Here is a 19,576-nt window from a genome sequence, read left to right as displayed (position 1 = left end):
AATTAACATTCCTCTACACTACCGCCACCTTCCGTTTGTTGTCAAAGCTCAAAGTCCTAATTTTAGTTAAATCATCCATGTAGGTCCTCACTCTTCACACATTTCTTTTACACTCCCTCAACCCTGACTCTTTAATTTGCAATTTGTATTTGTCTCAATTGAAGTTTTATTTATTTCTGTTATACAATGTTTCTCTATGTTTGTCTTAATTTGTTATATACAAAATTAGGTAGAATGAGGCCAGACACACACCCATCCATGTAAACAAATGACTTTAGATACTTCAGTAGTGCAGCACTGCACTTCAGAGTTCTTGGTTAGAATGCTAAACAGGAATGTAAACTCTACTTCACATTTAAAAACAAAAATTTTAAACTACAGTATATTCCTGGAATAAAACTAGTAACAAAGTAACTTTAGACACCCCATAACAAAAGCCAGTTTTATTAAATGCCCAGTTCTCAAAATTATTTTTAAAAATCCCATCCCTGTCCTGCCTTCCCTCTAAATAGGTACTAAGAAGTATCGTGTTCAACAAACTCTGCCACTTATCTAAAATCCAGAAGGCAGGGCACTCCCAGAGGACATGCTGTGCTACCATGCAATGGTAAATCTTGGCTGTCAATTTGACTACATCTGGAAGCCACTGAAACCCAACCAGCTGGGCATGCGGGTAAGAGATCTTCCATCATTTGAGGTGGGAAGACGCACGCTAAATCCGGGCCACACATTCTGGTGGCAGCCCACATAAAAGGACTTTTGTTTTCTGCTTACTTGCCCTCAGTCTTGCCAACCTCATCTACCGTGCTGCTGAGACATGCCTACTTCTTCAGGATCCCAACAGAAGACCAGCAGCTCCCGAGGAATTCCTCAGGGCTCCAGGGCCAGATCAGCACTGCTGAGACCCCTGGGGACATCTCCTGGATCCCTGGCCTTTCCATCAGGAGACAGCTGCTGTTGGCCTGTAAGCTGCTCCCATATACATATATGTATATTCATTCTACCAGCTCTGTTCCTTTAGAGAACCCTAAAACGGGCCACGACCCATACTTGCAAAGTCCTCAGTAGCTAGCTGGCAACAAGGGAAAAAGATGGAAACAGCTAACAGAAAATACACCAAAAACAAAAAAACAGGAAGAGGAGCTGGGGGTGTCCCTAAGTGGTGGAGCACAGGTCAGGTTACTTCCGTTCTCTGCCTGGCCTCTGTCAGGTCCTCTTAGGAGTCGTTGGGAAGCCCAAACAGCTTCACAGTTCCAGCTTCCCGGCTGCTGTCGTATTTGCCATCTTTGTCATCACAGGCAAATGCCAGCAGAGGCCTCTTGGGGTGCCAAGCCACAGTGAAAGTCGGGGACTCACACTGTACCTCCCACAGCTTGTCTCCTATAGAAAGCAACATGAAGAATGTTAGTAAGCAGTACAGTCGTTAAGTACTTGGCACAGAGATGTCACACACAAGTAAGTGACGGCAGGTTAACTGCAGCACCTCTACTCTGTATTCCCTGAAAAAGCAATTAACAGCTGTCATTTCCTAAGCGCCCTTAGAGACAGCCTGTCCTTTACTGAATGTCAGCAACAGCCCTGTAAGGCAGAAAAATTTTTTTAACTACTTTGTGAACAGGGAGGAGTGACATCGTAACAAAGTGACACCTAATGAAACAGCACACACAGGAAATGAAAGCAGGTTGTCTCCAACCTACCTTCTCCTACACCACAAAGCCTTACAAATAATTTTTTCCCAAAGTTGGCTTTTCTTTTCTTCTTCTCCTTCTTCTTCTTTTTTGTTTGTTTTTTTTGAAACAGGGTTTCTCTGTGTAGCCTTGGCTGTCCTAGACTCACTTTCTAGACTAGGCTAGCCTCCAACTCAGTGATCTGCCTGCTTCTGCCTCCCAAGTGCTGGGATTAAAGGCATGCGCCACCACGCCTGGCTAAGTCTGCTTTTTTAACTTGATAAAAATATACATGATTTCTTTCAGTTCTGCTGTAATTTTTCTCCTTAAGAGTTAAGGCATACAATGTGGGAGCGGAAGAAAGATGGCTTAGCAGCTAAGAGCACTAGCTGTTCTTCTAAAGGACCCAGGTTCTATTCCCAACACCTACATGGCAGCTCGCAGCCACCTATTTAACTCTAGCCCAAAAAGATCTAACACCTAGGGCTCCAACTCCCTCTTCTGGCCTCTATGAACAAAAGGCACGCACATGATGCACAGACACACACGAGGCAAAACAGTCATACACACCAAATAGTTTTTTTTACAAAAGACTTATAGTGTGATATCAATATAAAGTTGCTGGCTATACAGCCAGGAGTGGCAGCACACACCTGTAATCCCAGCACCCAGGGAGGCAGAAGCAGGTGGATCTCTGTGAGTTCGAGGCCAGCCTGGTCTACAAAGCAAGTTTATGACAGCCAAGGCTACACAGAGAAAGCCTGTCTCAAAAAAAAAAAAAGCTAGATATGTTGAATGGTATGTATCTACCAGGTCAACTACGTGGTCTATCATATACTACTAGAATGTATGCACATATATGCTTATGTGTAAATCTATATTAATCTATATTTTTGTTATCTATATAGTGTTTAAAGCAACCTACGTCAAGGACAGTTATCTACAGCCCATCTGAACTAAGCTATGTGGACATGCCCAGTGATCGCTGGCATCACTACTATACAACTCTCACTTTCCTTTAGGTGTTTACTCTGTATCCATAATTTGTTATGGGTTTGTTTAAAATAAAAAACTCACACAACTTGGGCTGGAGAGAGGGCTAAGCGGTTAAGAGCACTGTCTATTCTTCCAGAGGTCCTGAGTTCAATTCCCAGCAACCACATGGTAGCTCACAACCATCTATACCCTCTAATGCCCTCTTCTGGGAGGCAGGTGTACATGCAGATAGAGCACTCATACACATAAAGTCTTTAAAAAAATAAAAAACCACACAACTCAAGAAAACCAAAGCAATCACGAAAAAGCCTGAAATGTTTCCCAGGGAACCATGGAGCTTTATGAACTGAGTCCTGTGCTAGCCAGTTTGTCAGCTTGACACAAGCTAAAGTCACTAGAGAGGAGGAGGCGCCATCAGGCTTAGAACTGTAGGACATTTTCTTAATTGGTAATTGATGGCACCTAGTGCAGGTGGTGCCATCCCTGGCTGGTGGTGCTGGTTTTGTAAGAAATCAGGCTGCTTTCTTATAGAGTAAGTCAGTAAGCAGCACCCTCCATGGCCTCTGTGTCAGCTCCTGCCTCCAGGTTCCTGCCTTGCTTGAGTTCCTGTCCTGACTTCCTTTGATGATGAAAAGTAATAAGGAAGAGTAAGCCAAATAAACCCTTTCCTGCCCAACTCACTTTGGTCATGGTGTTTTTGTCACAGCAATAATAACACTTCCTAGGGTAAGTACCCGGATAATTTACTATAAAGCCTAATCAGTAAGTGACACACAGTGTTGACTGCGTGAGACTGACATTACCATCCTAGGCAACCAGTTCAAACAGACTGCTGCAAGTTGCATGGTATGTCTGAAAACTGAAATAACAATTAAAATTAAGTTCTACATTATCAAGCCAGGTGTGGCGGTACACGCCTTTAATCCCAGTACTTGGAAGGCAGAGGCAGGTGGATCGCTGTGAGTTTGAGGACAGCCTGGTCTACAAAGTGAGCTCAAGAAAGCCAAGGCTACACAGAGAGACCCTGTCTCAAAAACCCCAAAAACAAAACAAAAAAAGTTCTACATTATCAAGAATAAAATCAAAACTCATTCTTACCTTGCTTCAAACTTAACTATCAAAAATATTAAGAAATTATATCTAATGTTATTTATTCCAATAAAAAATGCATAGACAGAAAAATAAAGACAGAAAAGAAATGTACAAAAAATAAGCAATATTTATCTCTCAATTATGGACCTAAAAAGAAAAAGTGAGGCTGGTAAAGTAGCTCACTGGGTAAAGCACTGCCAAGCAAACCTGGGGGCCTGAGCTCAACCCCAGACACTGGCTATCACTGGCTAATGTGTATACCTGCTCTACATACCTATGCACCCAAGGCCGCAGGAGAATTCTCAGGGAGCTTTGTGCCTGGCCCCTCTGAGTCACGCGTGGAGAGAGTTTAAGAAGCCTGCCCTAAAGGCCCTCCCTGTGTGGCTAAATGGCTGGCAGTGCTCACCAGAGATTAACAGGCAGCCCTTTAACAAGGCAACACAGGTCCGCTACCCTCTCAGTATTCTACATACTACAGATGGCTCAATTAACACTGTGCTGGTCAGTTTGGATGTCAGCAATCTGCGAAGGGCGTGCATCTCGGTGGACTTTTGTCTAGATTAGGCATGCCTGTGTGGGCTTTCTTAACTGAGTCCCTTGAGGTGGTAGGGCCCACCTGAATGTGAGTTTCAGGGGCTGGTCCCTGGACTGACTGACAGGAGAAGGGGAGAGGAGCCATGGCTCTCTGCTCAGCTCTGTCATGATGGGCTGCAACCTAACTGTGAGTCAAAAAGGCCCTTTCTCCATGAAGATGCTTTCGTAGGGGCATTTTTATCACAGCTACAGAAAAAGAAACCAAGATAAACAGTATCACAACTTGCTGATAATTAAGCAAAATTCATCAGAAAGATAAATATTCCATGTTTTCCCTCATTTGGGGGTGCTATTTTTTTTCTTTCTTTCTTTCTTTTTCTTTTCTTTTTTCTTTTTTTTCTTTCTTTCTTTCTTTCTTTCTTTTTTGAGACAGGGTTTCTCTGTAAAGCCTTGACTATCCTAGACTCTCTTTGTAGACCAGGTTGGCCTCAAATTCACAACCATCCACCTGCCTCTGCTTCCTGAGCGCTGGGATTAAAGGCATGTGCCACTACGTCCTACTGAGGTCCTAGATCTTACATTAAAACCATGTATTTACAAATGACTGCAAATTAGAAGCAAAACTGGAAAACATAGAAAACTGACAGAAGTAGTCAGAAGGAGGATAGCAGAGATTGGAAAGGGATACCCACAAATGCCTGCTCCTTGTCTCTTATTTAAAAAACTTTTTAGCCAGGCATGACGGTGTCCCACTTTAATCTCAGTACTCAGGAAGCAGGGACAGACAGATCTCGTAAAATCAAGCCACCCTCATATACATCAGGAGTTCCAGGGCAGTCAGAGATACAAAGTGAGACCCTGTCTCAAAACAAAACCAAAAATAAAAATAACCCCACTTTTTAAAAAAATGTATTTTTAAACAATAGAATACCACAAATGCAAAGTATTTTCCTACACCACTTCCCTTCAAACCTGGTGCTTTGTTCCTGGCCTTTCATCCCATCATTACATGAAACTGGCAGATATTAACAACTTCTCTCAACAAAACAAATCTGTTTCAGATAATGCTGACGAAGAAGCAAGCAGTGAAGCAGTGTACAGAGCTAAAACAGGGCAAGAAAAAGCCTGAGGCATGGTATCACACACAAAGGATTCAAATTAAGTTACCTGTCTCTACTTCAGCTATGTCAATGAAATGATCCTCCGAGGCTGACGCCAGCATTTTCCCATCATGGCTAAAACTGAGGGTCCTCACAGGCCAATCCAGTCTATGAGAGGATGGGCAGAAACATCAGAATTACCCCCAAAAGAGGGAGGACGATTGATTTCCCCAAGAGGAAAAGTCTGTGAGAGTTACTTACCTAGAAAAACACCGCACACACACTAACTCATCGACATCCCAGAGACTGACCAAAGCATCTGCACTTCCTGTGGCAAAGTACTTCCCCATGGGGTCAAACTTGATACAGATGCAGTTAGAAGGATGGGCATTGATGGACTGCACGGGCTTCAGTTCTGGGTAGCTGAGGAACGAGACGCGTAGTCATCAGTGTGCAGAAGAGCGCCGTGGCACTAGAAAGCAGTAACAAAAACTTCCCAAAGAAAAGATTTGTTCAAGCCACTAAAAGAGTACAACACAGGCCTAGGTATGTGAGCCTATACCATTTAACACCAAGATAATCAATGAGGTCACTGGGCCTGACAGAAAATTTCAGACTTCCTGAAAACACAACTCTGGGGCAAAGGAAAGAAAGAGTGGCACAGCTACAAGAAACAAGAGCAAACACAGAAACAAGACCTAGCCAAATTAGCCAATATAAGAAACACACACGCGCGCGCGCACACACACACACACACACACACAGAGAGAGAGAGAGAGAGAGAGAGAGAGAGAGAGAGAGAGAGAGAGAGTGAGAAAAGTATCTACAAGTTTATAAATATATAAACTCCTTCAATGTCCATAGCCAATTTGATTTTTGTTTTATTTTGATTAATTTGCCATTTACAGCAAATATCAGCCTCTGCACCACAGAACCTACAGCCCTCTCCCTGCCTTGCATCACTCTCTGGCACAGACTCACAGTAATAAGCACAGACTCTTACGGCCCTGAATTTTAGTTCCATGTTTTCATTTGCTTACAGTACAAGTTATCTACTGACATTCCACCTTTAAGACCAGCACTAGGAGCCAGGCGTGGTGGCAAACGCTTGTAATCCCAGCACTCGGGGTGAGGCCAGCCTGGTCTATAAATCCAGATAAGTCTAGGACAGCCAGGGCTGTCTTGGGGGCCTTAGGGTTTGGGGGGAGGGGAGGGAACAGACACAGACAGGACAGGGACCAGCACTAGGTTAGACATTAGCAATTCAATGGAAAAAAGACAAACACAACCCTTTCTACCATGAAATTGCTAATATAATGAGAAAGATAAAGTACGCATTATAATACATCATTAAAAATGCTTCCTATAGAAAGTGTATAAGATACACTGAAACTCTCTAAATTTGGAGAGAAAGAGGACAGGAGGATGAAGGTAACTTTGCTACAAGGAAAATGATATTTAAGCTGATATTTTAAGGGAGCAAATCAGCGACAATTCGAGGTGCATGAGCCCCTGGCTGGCTATCTGATAATTAATTGAACCTTTACAAACCTCAGTTCCTTGTCAGTCAAATAGGAAGATACAATCGGTATCAGTAAGCACTCAATAAAATCCAGAATACCTGGCTCAAATATACCTAAGAGAAAGAAGGATTTTCTAATACTCTTCATGTTTCAAGCATGTGGGGATAGCTTCACACCGAACTCACCTCTGCACATGATGCAGTATGCAGTGCACAGGTATGACAGTCCCCCGGGCCAGAACCCCTCACCTGAGAATGTTGATACAGCCGTTGCCATTGGTCAGGAAGAACATGTTATTATCATTATTCCAGGAGATTTCGTTGACCTCAAACTTGAACTGCTCTTCTGCTTTGGAACGGTGTGTCTTGGCATCGATAAAGGTCACAACATCGTCCTTGTTGCCCACAGCAATGGTCTGTCCATCGGGACTCCAGCAGATATTAATGTTCTCCCCTGAGGACCCAGATACAACCCATCAGCAAGATCACCTTTGCCCATCATCCTCCAGAAGCTTGCTCTGCTATCCTAGAAAGAAGATCAGAGCTATCTTCAGCCCACATGCATCACCAAGTCAGTGGGAGGGGGTGCTGCTGACCAAGCGGTAGCCGTGAGTCTAAACGCTTGTCAAAAGCACCACTCCAATACCGGTCTCATCATCAAAGTCCATCAGTGTCCACACTGAACGCAAAAGTTTTCAACTTCATTGAATCAAAGATGCCATTTTCGCCCCCCACATTTTACTGTCTATAGTGCAGTTTAAAATCAGAATGTGTCAAGAACTCTGTTGTGGGAGCTTGGTGGTGGCGCGCACACAAACACACACACACACACACACACACACACACACACACACACACACAAAACTTAGGAGGCAGAGGCGGGTGGATCACTGAGTTCGAGGCCAGGCTGGTGTACAGAGTGAGTTCCAGGACAGCCAGGGCTAAACAGAGAAACTCTGTCTTTAAAAATAAAAAATAAAAAATTGCTGTGGGGCTAGAGAGATAGATGACTCATCCGTTAAGAGCACTTGTTGCTTTGTTTTGTTTTTCTGGGGGACCCAATTTCAATTCCCAGCACCCACAATTCACAACTGCCGGTTACTACATTTACAGGAGACAAGATGCCTTCTTCTGGCACCTACACGCATGTGGTGCACACACAAAATCTAAAAACAGCAAAAAATGCTTCTTAAAAAAAAAAAAAAACAAACTCTTCAATGACTTCATAGGGTCACTTATGATAGAGTCAAGATTGCAGGGTACCGTATGACAGGAACACAGCCTTTAAATGTAAGGCATGACTTCCCAGTTGTTTCTCCCAAACCACTGAGATCAGCAGAGCGCCAGCATCCTGGCCTTCCACAATCTCCCAAATTCTCTATGCCTCTGCACATATCCTCTCTGTAACTGCGTCCACTGGCTGCCTACTCACCCTAACCAATGATTACCACAGCCGGCCAGGAAAGTGCTCGAATTCTACTCTTCCTTGTCTCCTCCTGGCAGACATACATAGCCCATCCGGGTGACCCATGACGCAGCGCACCAGCTACAAAGAGCACAGTAAACGGCTGCTGGAAGTTACTCTAGCTTTTCTTCCGAAAGCCCCTCTGTCTGAAGTTACCTTTGGTGTTCACAGTGGCAATGCATTTTGTAGTCCTCACGTCCCAGATGCGAATGGTTTTATCTCCAGAGGCAGTGACAAAGAGGTCAGGGTTGCTTGGATGCCAACAAAGCTGATCCACACTATCACCATGTCCCCGGTAGTTGTTTTCTTTGACCTTAAAAGAACAAAATCCAGATGCCACTTCTCACAGAGGTACATGCAACCTAACTTTTATCAAAATGGTGATACCTTGAAACCAGGAAAGATCTGGGTAATTTAAAAAAAAAAAATCCTCTTTCCAAAACTTCAGCCGCTGTGAAATGCTCTGAGCCTCGACATTGGTGCTCTTACTCTTGCCCTTCCTGGCCTCCCTCCTTTCTTCTTTTCTCTTTTACCACCGCCATCCAATCCACCTGTCCATCCCCAAAGGATGCGCTATCATTTTCAAATGAAAACGCCTACCCACCTTAGGGACCCTATCACCCCACCAGTCCCTAACCACTCCCTGCCAGGGATTCCTTCCCGGGGCTCCCCTAGACCTTCACCACGCCAGGCCATCTGACTTCAACTTCCCCTGTCCACCAGGCGGCCCCGCACCATTCGTCACCCCAACTCTTCCAACCCTCACCACATCCTTCCTCATCATCGCCAACGACAGGTCATGCACCTCTCCATTCCTCAGGCCCCTCCTGCATTCTGTCCCTCCACACACAGCCCTCTTGCCGGCCAGGACCGACCCTACAAGCTCACCAGCCGGTCCTTCTCCAGCAAGAACACGCTGGCAGTCTTGTCGAAGGACCCCGAGGCCAAGCGACGGCCATCGCAGCTCCAGGCCACCGAGTGCACCTTGGCACTGTGTGCCGGGAACTCGCGCGTCTTGCTGTGGCCTCGGAACAGCTCCTGCATCCCGAGCACGTAGCGAGATGGGCCACTGCTCACAGAGCACCAGGGCGCCATGGAGCCGGGGCCGCTCGGACCGAGCACCGAGGGCCCTAGAACTGCCGTGGGCGCCGCCATGCCTTCCTCCGCACGGACCGCGCGCAGGCAGCTGGAGATACCGAGCCTGGCGCCGGTGCCGCGCGCATGCGCCGAGAAGAACGCCGCGTCGCTTCGCGCAGGCGCGTCTCACCCGCTCCAAGGGACTGCAAATCCCGGCACACAGCGCGCGTCCACCTTTACCTTTTGGGAAAGCAATGATTAATTCGTCCATAAATTCACTTCTTTTTGGAAGAGTTCGACTTTAATGGTCTTCTCACCTGTTTCTTGGCAGTCCCCTTTCTTCGAAAAAGAGAACCAAGATAAAGCTTCTAGTTTACCTACAAGTAAAATATCCGCGCCCCCCCCTTTTTTTAAAGCCGGGATGGGTGGCATGCACCTGTAATCCTAGAGGCAGGTGGATCTCCGTGAGTTCGAGGCCAGGCCGGTCTACAGAGCAAATCTAGGATAGCCAAGGTTACAAAGAAAAACTTTGTCTCGAGAAAAAAATATATATCTTCCCCCTGCCCCCCATCCTACCCTTAAAGGAGAAAACCATAGGAAATTCTCGCTCCAGGAGAAAGGTTAGTTAGCTGTTTGTGGAATGAAGGAGCTGATGAGAGGTGTGGGTTTGTTGGTTTGGGTTAGGAACCGTTGTTTGGTTGATATGGGATTTGATTTGTTGGGGGTTTCTTTTCTTTTTTCTTCTAGTGTTTCAAGACAGGGGGTTTTTGTGTAGCCCTGGCTGTCCCGGAACTCTAGCAGCAGAGGGTAGGGGTGGGGGGTGGGGTGCGAAGGGGGGGGTGAGGGGGCTGGGGGGGCACGAGGGGGTGCGAGTGTGGCCCTTGTATCTAGGGATCAGATCTCCTGCAGAGATAATAGGCTAAAGCATGCCAGCTTATCTGAGAGGGCAGATGTGGCGCCCTGAGTCTGTTGACTTATTTGTGAATCTACAAGGGAATAAGTAAGAGGGAGATAGAAACAAGGCCATTCACGCACACAAACGTCCACAAGAGGCAAGTGGCCCTACCAAAAACTTTATTGCCCTCGTACACTTCTTATACTCTGAGCAACAGCTATGTCAGGGAAAGAAACACCTCGTAGTCAAAAGGGTTTATCACAGAGACAGATAAAAACCATTGCTATGGGAGGGATTTTAGTGATTACATGTTTCCTACTAAGCTAAACATTTATTTATCTGGTCTTACATTCCAAGATACAAAGTAGATTTAAAATGACAGTATTTTATGTCATCAACTGGAAATGCTTAAGGAATTATAACAAAGCAGTTTGTATTTTTTGACATTATGGTTTGTACTTAATTTAGACATTTCTTGGTAGTCCCTGTTATTTTCTGGGTTCATGGGAAGTTCAAACCAACTTGCTTATATTTATGGTGAAATACCAGGATTCATTTCTCTAGAGTGAAAGCTTATCTGAAATCATAAATCTGTCTCAAGCCTGTCTCCTAGTGAGGCATACATACGTACTTGGCAGCTGGCGGGGGGGGGGGGGTCCCTAAAAGTATTTATTGTAGCTATAAGCTTTCTATCAAATATCTAACTTTTTAACTTCTAAAACTGTTTGTATCAAATCAGGGATACTGCCGCATCATTACTAGGAATTATGAAATCATCAATTCATCTGAACAGCAGTGTATCTTCATAAAGATCCTTGTAGGAGGTTTGTTCAATCAGAGTGGGTAAATACCCAGAAAGTAAGGGTTCGCACCATGCCAGATTTTTGAAGCGATACAGCAGCACAGAAAGAAGGAGCGTCAGAGGCTGGAAGAGATTCTGGGCTGATCTATATCTCCAATGTAGACCTTGCGAAATGTCGGCTTACCTTCCAGGAAGCTCATGTGCCTGCTGCACTTCTCTCACAGAAGAATGGCCCTTGACACTGTACTGAGCCCGTGACTAGAATTCCCCTGTGCTTTTCCTGAGCGTTCTCTTCTGATGCTTTCATTAATATCTATCTCTCTTCCTGAATACAATTTCCTGAGAGCAGTCATTTCATCGTTTTCATAGCCCAGCAGGCCTGGGCCCCTCCAGTGGTGTCTTGCACACAGTAGTTTACTAAATAAAATGTGAAAAGTAAAAAGAAAGAAAGAAGTCCTTATATAACAGCACCATATACAATGAATATTCACAAGAAAAAATTAATATTTTTGGGGGGGTGGCAGGGGGTAGTTTGAGACAGGGTTTCTCTAGGCATCCCTGGCTGTCCTGGGACTCCCTCTTGTAGACCAGGCTGGCCTTGAACTCAGAGATCCACCTGCCTCTGCCTCCTGAATAAGAAATCAATAGGTAGGTAGTCAACAGTAGGTAATGACTAGCAGCCCTGTTACATAGTATATCCTGTCAATGTCCTTTTTGCTTTTCATTTAATAAGGCAGTAGCCATGGAGGGATAGTTTAAACCTTTAGCTCTGTTACAGGATATCCGGCTAGAGCAGTGTATACAGCTAGACTGGGGAGACCTACAGCAGAGAGTGTGATGGCCACGGCCTTAGGTTTTGAGAAGAGGGCTATGTGATCATCACAGTCTCCAGGTAGGGGCTCCCTCTGTCTCTCACATTGGTGTCTTATTGGGCTTTTTCTTCCTGGGCTGTTGGGGAAATTATGGACAGTCTACTTAAACAACGAGGGGTATTATGAGACAGGTTAGCAGGAATATAAGTATATTGTTCACAAGTGAAAAACCATCCTTCAGGCAAAGGAATATGGCCCATCTCATAGAGCATGGGCTGGGTGTAGGAACAGTTTCTTTGTCCCTTGGGGATGTGTGAGCATTTCTGGGTGCATGTCATTCATGCGTGATTTACCATCGGGAGTATGGAGTTCTATTGCACCTAGTGCTTTGTCATTAGAAGCCCTTCCCCAGTTGTAAGACTCTTTAATAGCTGGTAGGCTTAGGGATACCTGTTCAAGAGTTAACCTGGGGGCTGGCCGTGGTGGCGTACGCCTTTAATCCCAGCACTCGGGAGGCAGAGGCAGGTGGATTGCTGTGAGTTCAAGGCCAGCCTGGTCTACAAAGCGAGTCCAGGACAGCCAAGGCTACACAGAGAAACCCTGTCTCGAAAAAACAAACAAACAAACAAACAAAAACAACAACAAAAGAAAGTTAACCTGGGTAGGCTAGCAATATGCTGGATGGGTTTACAGACAGGAACAAGACAAGCGTCTAGCATGCTTTAGACACTTAACTCCTCTTTTAGACAGAAATCAGGCATATTACCATATGCATTAATTTTCCCCAGGTGTTAGGATGTAAACGCTGTCCTAGAACGGGGTAGGTGTCTTAGGGTTTCTAATGCTCCAGTGAAACACCATGACCAAAAATCAAGCTGGGGAGGAAAAAGTTTATTTGGTTTATACCTCCTTATGCTGTTCATCATCAAAGGAAGTCAGAACAGGAACTCAAGCAAGGCAGGAACCTGGAGGCAGGAGCTGATGTAGAGGCCATGGAGGGTGCTGCTTACTGGCTTGTTCCCAGTGGCTTGCTCAGCCTGCTTGCTTATAGAACCCAGGACTATTGGCATCGTGCACAATAGACTGGGCCTTCCCCCATCAGTCACTAATTAAGAAAATGCCCTAAAGGGCTTGCCTAGAGCCTGATCTTATGTGTCAAGTTGACATGAAACTAGCCAGGACAGTAGTCAATGCAGAAAAGACATAGTAGAAAGGGGGACCAGGCTTGATAGTGCTTGAGAGTTTTTGTTTCATCTGGAAACTGTGGACCTGGATGCACCTCTACAATCAACCAGGTGAATGTAACCTTTAAAGGATCCTCTGAAGAAATGATGGTCCCTTGGTCAGGAGTGTCTGTTGTCCATTGGAGCTAGGGAGCTAGGTGTGATGAATCAGGGAGTGGTCCAGCAACCTCAACAGCAGTGGGTATGGTGAGGACCCCAGGATATGCGAGTCCAGCAAGGCTCAAGTGTCTTTAGACTATGTCTCTTAACCCAGATGTTGGAAGTGTCATTGGCTTGGTAAAGATGGGCAGTCCAGTCAGAGTGTCGTGGCTGGTTCTGTCTCAGTTCGGAGGACATGCTGAAGAACCTGTTGCAGGCCCTCAGGGTGTGGGCTGGAGAAGGGAATGGTTAGGAATTTCAGCTGAGTGTACATTTTGTAGTCTAGGTAGGAAAGGAAGAGGTCAGCCAAAAAGAACTTCAAACAGAACCACACACACCCCCCCCATAAGAAGTACATGAGGGGGAAAAGACTAAAGAGAGAGCCAGGCAGGCTGGTGCATGTCTTTAATCTCAGCACTCAGGGGGCAGAGGCAAATGGATCTCTGTGAGTTCAAGGCCAGCCTGGTCTACAGAGCTAGTTCCAGGACAGCCAGGGCTACACAGAGAAAAAAAAAAGAGAGAGAGAGAGAGAGAGAAGTACATCAGGCCTATAAGAGGGCAGAGGGAAAGAGGTGCACCAGGCTCCGCTGGTCATTAGTGTTAATTTCCTCCAGAGTTCCTCTCATGCTTTCTACCTGTGCCAAGCTCTGAGGGCTGTAAGCACATTATCCCTAAGACCTTAGCCAGTAGTTGAGAGATTCCAACAATGACCCCCATTACCAATGTTATGCCAAACCAGAGAGCTAATTCCTGTAATAGCTTCTTTACAGTAACCTGAACCCTTCCCAAGCTGGCAAGAAAAGCCTCTGCCCAACCTGAGAAGGGGTCTTCAGATACAAGGAGGTGCTCATACTGGTGTTGGCCTGGTTTTACGTCAGTCAAGTCCACCTCCCAATGTTCTCCAGGAATCTCACCTCAGGTCCTGACTCCCGTAGGCACCTTGCGTGGCGGCCCAGTGGTTGTTTGGGCACAACTTGGATACCACCCGACGATGCCCCATGCCTTCTTTTCTTTTACATAAGGCATGTAAAACTTTTTTTAAAAAAATAGTTTTGTACTTCCCAAGTGGGTCCCCTGATGGAGTTGGTGACTCAGGTTGATCCCCAGTATTTTGAGGGAAAAGGCACCCACCCTGGAGGTGCTTGCATGAGCTCGTCATCAGTGACCTGGAGCTGGGTAAGCTAGCTTTTGTTCTTCCTCCATTGACATAGGCCAAGGCGCTAAGTCAGGCTCAGGTGTGGACTCAAGAGTTTGCAGGGGTCCAAAGTAAGGGAAGCTTCCTTGGCTGCCTAATCATCAAAACTGCTTCCCGTGGCCTTGGGAGAATCATCCTTTTGATGTCCTTTATAGTGTGTTATGGCCTCACTTTTTTGGTGGCCCTAATAGTAGTTCTAGGATTCATGGAATTTTTTTTTTTATCCCCCCACCATGTGAGGAGTCTGCCTCTCCTTATAGATATTTCTGTGAACGTGCCTTGTCGCAAAGGCCTAACTGCTGTCCATATAGATGTTTACAGTCTTGCTTTGCCCTGGTGGAGGGCCTGGGTGGAATTTAGCCTTCTGGGTAGACATCCCATGATCCCGTACCTGAGCCCAAATGACCTTATATTGGTTTACCATGGCTGCCCCAGCAACCTATATCTCACCCTTTACAAAGCTATTCCCCTCGGTGTACAGTTCCTCATGAGGCTGAGCCCAGGAGGGTTGGTGACAGGTGTCAAGAGCCCCCTTACCTTGTTAAGTGTTTGGGCCCCCTGAGGTCTGGTAGAAGGGAAGATAATTTCTCAGGTCCTCAGAGGCTGTGGTCTTCCTTGCCTTCCTCCCAAACCCCCTCTCTCTTGAGGTGAAGAGGGTTTGGTGGTGCTGTGGGCAATCATCCCCAGTGGGCTTGGGGAGTGTAAAACAGTCATGAAAAGAGATGTTAAGCCTTGAGGTTTGAGAACAAGGGTTCAACTTCTCTGGGAAGATGTCATCATTGCCTGAGGCTTCCTTTGGGGGAGGAGTCCAAGGACCTCGAGGGACAACTGGTCTAGAGATTGGGCTGCACCTGGGTCTTTTATTTTTTATTTTATTTATTTATTTTATTTTATTTTTGTTTGGTTTTTTTTTTTTCGCGGCAGGGTTTCTCTGTGTAACCTTGGCTGGCTGGCTGGGCTCACTTTGTAGACCAGGCTGGCCTTGAATTCACAGAACCCGCGCTAAAGGCTGGCCAGTGGAGGTCCCTCAGAGACGTGGACTCCAAACTCGCATCCCCGCGGTTTGAAGCCTGATTTAAAGTTTTGTACCGTGCATTACAAGGCAGAGGTTAAAAGCATTGATGAGGTTCAGTTCACGACGCCTGCCTATCACTGGGAAAGATTAATGAGGACACAGAAACACAGACAAGGGACAGAGACGACAAGAACGAAACCAACAGACACAGGACACAAACCAGTGGCCACGAGACAAACCAGATCCTGAGGGTGGGTGGTGTCATACCAGCCAAATCCCAGACTTGGGAATTTCCCCCAAGTTTTCCCAGTTTTTCCACAAGTTTCCCCCAGTTGGCACCCCCAGACTGGCCAGAAACCAGAAACGCGAGTTTCTGGCCTCCAAAGGTCTCTGATACAGGTATGCAGGTGGTCGCCTTCAGAAAGCTTTAGGGAGTAAGTTGGTGAGGGGTAGTGGATTTTTGGGTGGAGGAATGTCCTCTCAGGGCCTTCCCTAGGGCCCAAAAGCCCTTACCTTTGCCTAGGAGGAGCTTCAGCTCAGGGGTCTCAGTGGGACCTCAAAATGTTATGGGACACCTGCAGAGAGACCACACAAGAGAAGCCTGAATTAGCCAAGTGGCACGGAGCCTTTATTTTCCACCAGAAGGGTCACCACATATAGAGTCATGGGAAGCAGCCCAAGCTCCAGTTTGCTTTTACAGGCAAAAAGCATAATTCAGAAGTTTAGATGCACCAAGATAGGAAAGGTGTCTTCTTCAAGGCTGTCAAATACAAATAGCCAAAACACTAAGAATATAACATTTATATAATTTCTGATTGTGTCACGGTTCTTCTTGCCATAGGTAATCTATTGTATATATGTGTAGCAATATAAATGTGTACAAAAATAACATTTTTTTAAAAATGAAAAAAAAAATAATTGTGTCACATCCTCAGTAAGGCGGCTGTGGACATCTGCGAGGAACAAGTGGGCGGGGTTTTTTGTCTTGTTTTGTTTTGTTTTTTACTCTTTTTTGGGGGGCATTGTTTACAGAAGCAGAAAGAGAGCAGTGAAGGGCCAGGCTGTTCTGATAATCCTGAGGCCAGGGATACATTGTATAGAAATTTATGACCAATGGCCAGTTCACTCAAGATGATTCCAGCACTTAAAAGAGTTTAAGAATGCTTTCATGAGATGGCTTCGCTGCAGATCACCTGCCCACATCAATTGTGATGGTGGAAGGCTGAATTTTGTTGCAGATGCCAAAGCCTTCTGCAAATAGAGTGTGGAGCCAGCCTGGGAGAGAGAAATGTGCTACAGTGAGCAAAGCTGGGAGATCTGAGGAGTCAGCTAAGCCCTTGGACACTGGACAGTGGACAGAGAGCTATAGAATCTGGAGTTCGCTCCACTGGATTTTGGCCTTGCTTTGGTCCAGTATTTCCTAACTGTGCCCTTTGGCTCGCTTTTGGAGTGGGAATGTATATTGAAGGTATATAACTTAATTTTTGCTTTTACGGGGATTACAGTTAAGAGATTGCTTTAAGTCCCAAAGGACACTTTGGATGTTGGGGACAATAGGCCATATGACCAATGTTCAGCCATCTTGTCAGAGTTTGCACCTTTAAGTCTCTGTTTTTCCGAGAGCTTGCCTTTCACGAGAAACTAGCTGAACCTGTTGTGCATTCGGTTCAATTTCAGAAGTCCCTATACAATTTCAACAATGTTTAAAAGTCCAAATGCCCCTGCCTGCAGGGTTCGACTAAAACTCGGGAGGAGGTTCATCTGTTGGAATGCAAGACACAAAGGAGAAAAAATTGTATAATTACAAAATTAATTTTTTAATGTTTAATGTTTAATGGGGAAATTTCCTATTGGGGTAGGTGTGGAAAAGCATTTGTTTTTCCAAATAGTACACTTCTGCGGGGACAGTGCCAAGGACAGTAGACAGGGTTCCTTGGGACAGGTGGTGCCTGGACCCTCTGCTGATATAGATTGGCTTAGGACACAGCCTCATTGGATAGTTGGGTCTGGTTGTAATAACACAACCTTTTATATTTGGAAGGTAGGCCTTGTAGCTTGGGCCTGGCTTGGTGAACACAGACAGTGTTTCCTTGTGCTTTGTTTGCCTCATCAGTAGAACTTCTGTGATGACAGACTTGCCTACTCACTGGAGCCTGGGGTGGTTCTTTCTGAATAATTTTATTTGGCGGAAGTACACACACCGCCAGCCCCTAGTTGCTTTTCTTCAATCCATCCGAGAGAAGTTATAAGGTCCTGCACCTCAGCCACCTTTTGGTGTGTGAACACTCTGCTCATGACTGACCCTCAGCTTTGGGAAGTGGTTGATAAGGCCCTGAATTTTTGCAGAGAGTTCTCTTTCCTTTCGGGGGCCAAAATCAACATTATGAAGTTTTTTATCCTGTCCCCAAACTTTTTTTCTGCAAATGAGGAGGAATTGCGTTCATGAATATTTGGCCTGTAGGTTTGGGCTTGTTTCGTCTCTGAAAAGCATACATCCTGCCTGGGACCTCTACAGTCCTCTTTTGTGTCACTTGGACCAAAGATATGGCTAGTCCATGGTTCCTGGGGTTTGGAGACAGTGGAGACATTCCTTTCTTTTGATAAAGGTCTTGGGAGGCTGATTTGCTGGTGGTGGTCACAGTCTTAAAGCTGGACTGGGTGGCCTTGGAGGCCAGGATATCTGCAGCAAGCAGAACCTCAGAGACACAGTCTTGAACGGACATGCCAGTGGCACAGTCCTGCAGGACGACAGCAGTGGCCGAGTGAGGTGTGCTCAGGCCTGAGTCTTCTGGATCCTGGGAAACAGTTCTCAAAAGTGATTTACTGATCTGTGATAATTCTAAACCCCTAAGGCGTTCATTGTTAGTTTGCGACTTTGCCATCTCTTTGGCGTCCATGTAGAGTACCCCGTCACAGGACTCCTCCTCTGCTTCCTCCAGCTCCCTGGAGATTGGTGACTGGGATGCCACACTGATCTCTGGAACTGACAACCCTTGGTAGAGATCTCTTAAAGTCACAGCCTCCTCATTCTCCTGTGACACATAGTCACCTTTGACTAGGTTTGGGCTTGGCTCTAGGTTGCCTGTCCAAGATCCAAAAACCATATCACTGTGGCAGGCTGTGCCCGCAAGGCTGAACTAGGTGGACAGCAAAGTCACATTGTCCTTCTGGACAGTGGAAGGGTCCTCAGAGGGCCTATACTTGTCACTAGGTGAAGTCTCTGTCAGGAATTCCAACTGAGGGGGTTGCAGCAGGAGAGTTCTGCATGATGGAAGCTAATTTCTGTTGTCACTTCCTCTTATGCATCCTTCTGAACAGGTTCTCCCAAGACACTGGCCATCTTGTCAATGGAGTCATCTCTACAGCCCCAGCAGGTCAAAGAGGGTGTCAGAGACTGTGGAGATTTCAAAGTCACAGCCTTGTCTATGTGGAGATGATGTATGGTCTTGAGGCCTCTGAGTGGCAGGCTCCATCTGTGCCTCACCAGGTGTCTTGTAAGATGTGTTTCCAGCACCTTCTGAGTGCCAAGATTTAGGGAAGAAAGTGCATTGGAAGTATTCTCCCTGGTGGTCTGAGAATTCAAGGATGGTTTCTTCAGAGTTTCCATCTTTGTCTCTGAGTTGTCAGGATGGGCCAATGTGTGGTGTATTCCATGACAAATGCCCACAGGCACCTTACTGTCATTTGTGTGTCTCCACTTGCCATGGAAGGCGTTTTTCAATATAACATCTAGGAGCTTCTTTCCTGGTCCCACTAGCTGGGGACTTTGTGAGTCACTTTCCATCTCTGTCTCAGAGGTGAACTCTAGAACTTTGCCTAGGGAAGCTTCTGGGGTGCTGTGTGGATCTTTCAGAGATCGTCCTAGAGAGTTTGTCATATCCTTGCATGGGTCCTTCCGTATCTGGAATATCTCTGGACGCCTTGACGGGACACTCTGTAGATGCTGGTTGCTCGCATCTTCCAGTCCCGAGAAACTTGAGGTCTTCTGACTGTCTGCCTGGCCCATCCCTGACAGTCTGTGT

The 19,576-nt window shown here is 45.9% G+C and overlaps 1 protein-coding gene across 1 annotated transcript; it reads right to left on the bottom strand.

Annotated features, from left to right (window-relative positions):
* Positions 1-428: 428 nt before the first annotated feature.
* On the bottom strand, positions 429-9,603 carry THOC3 (THO complex subunit 3). The gene is made up of 6 exons (XM_084795820.1): positions 9,265-9,603; positions 8,533-8,689; positions 7,161-7,365; positions 5,651-5,812; positions 5,457-5,557; positions 429-1,380 (listed from the first exon to the last, which is right to left on the bottom strand). The coding sequence occupies exons 1-6, from the start codon at positions 9,529-9,531 to the stop codon at positions 1,217-1,219; spliced, it is 1,056 nt and encodes a 351-aa protein (XP_084651946.1). The 5' UTR covers positions 9,532-9,603; the 3' UTR covers positions 429-1,216.
* Between the last annotated feature and the right edge of the window lie 9,973 nt (positions 9,604-19,576).

The sequence above is a fragment of the Acomys minous genome (assembly GCF_964271855.1).
Source record: "Acomys minous genome assembly, chromosome: 9".
Lineage (NCBI taxonomy): Eukaryota > Metazoa > Chordata > Mammalia > Rodentia > Muridae > Acomys > Acomys minous.
This window is presented reverse-complemented; position numbering and strand designations above follow the sequence as displayed.

Coding starts and splice junctions, on each gene's coding strand:
- THOC3 (XM_084795820.1), bottom strand. CDS start 9,531: ATGGCGGCGCCCACGGCAGTTCTAGGGCCCTCGGTGCTCGGTCCGAGC. Junction 8,690..9,264: donor TGCTGGAGAAGGACCGGCTG/GTGAGCTTGTAG, acceptor TGTTCTTTTAAG/GTCAAAGAAAACAACTACCG. Junction 7,366..8,532: donor TGCCACTGTGAACACCAAAG/GTAACTTCAGAC, acceptor CTGGGTCCTCAG/GGGAGAACATTAATATCTGC.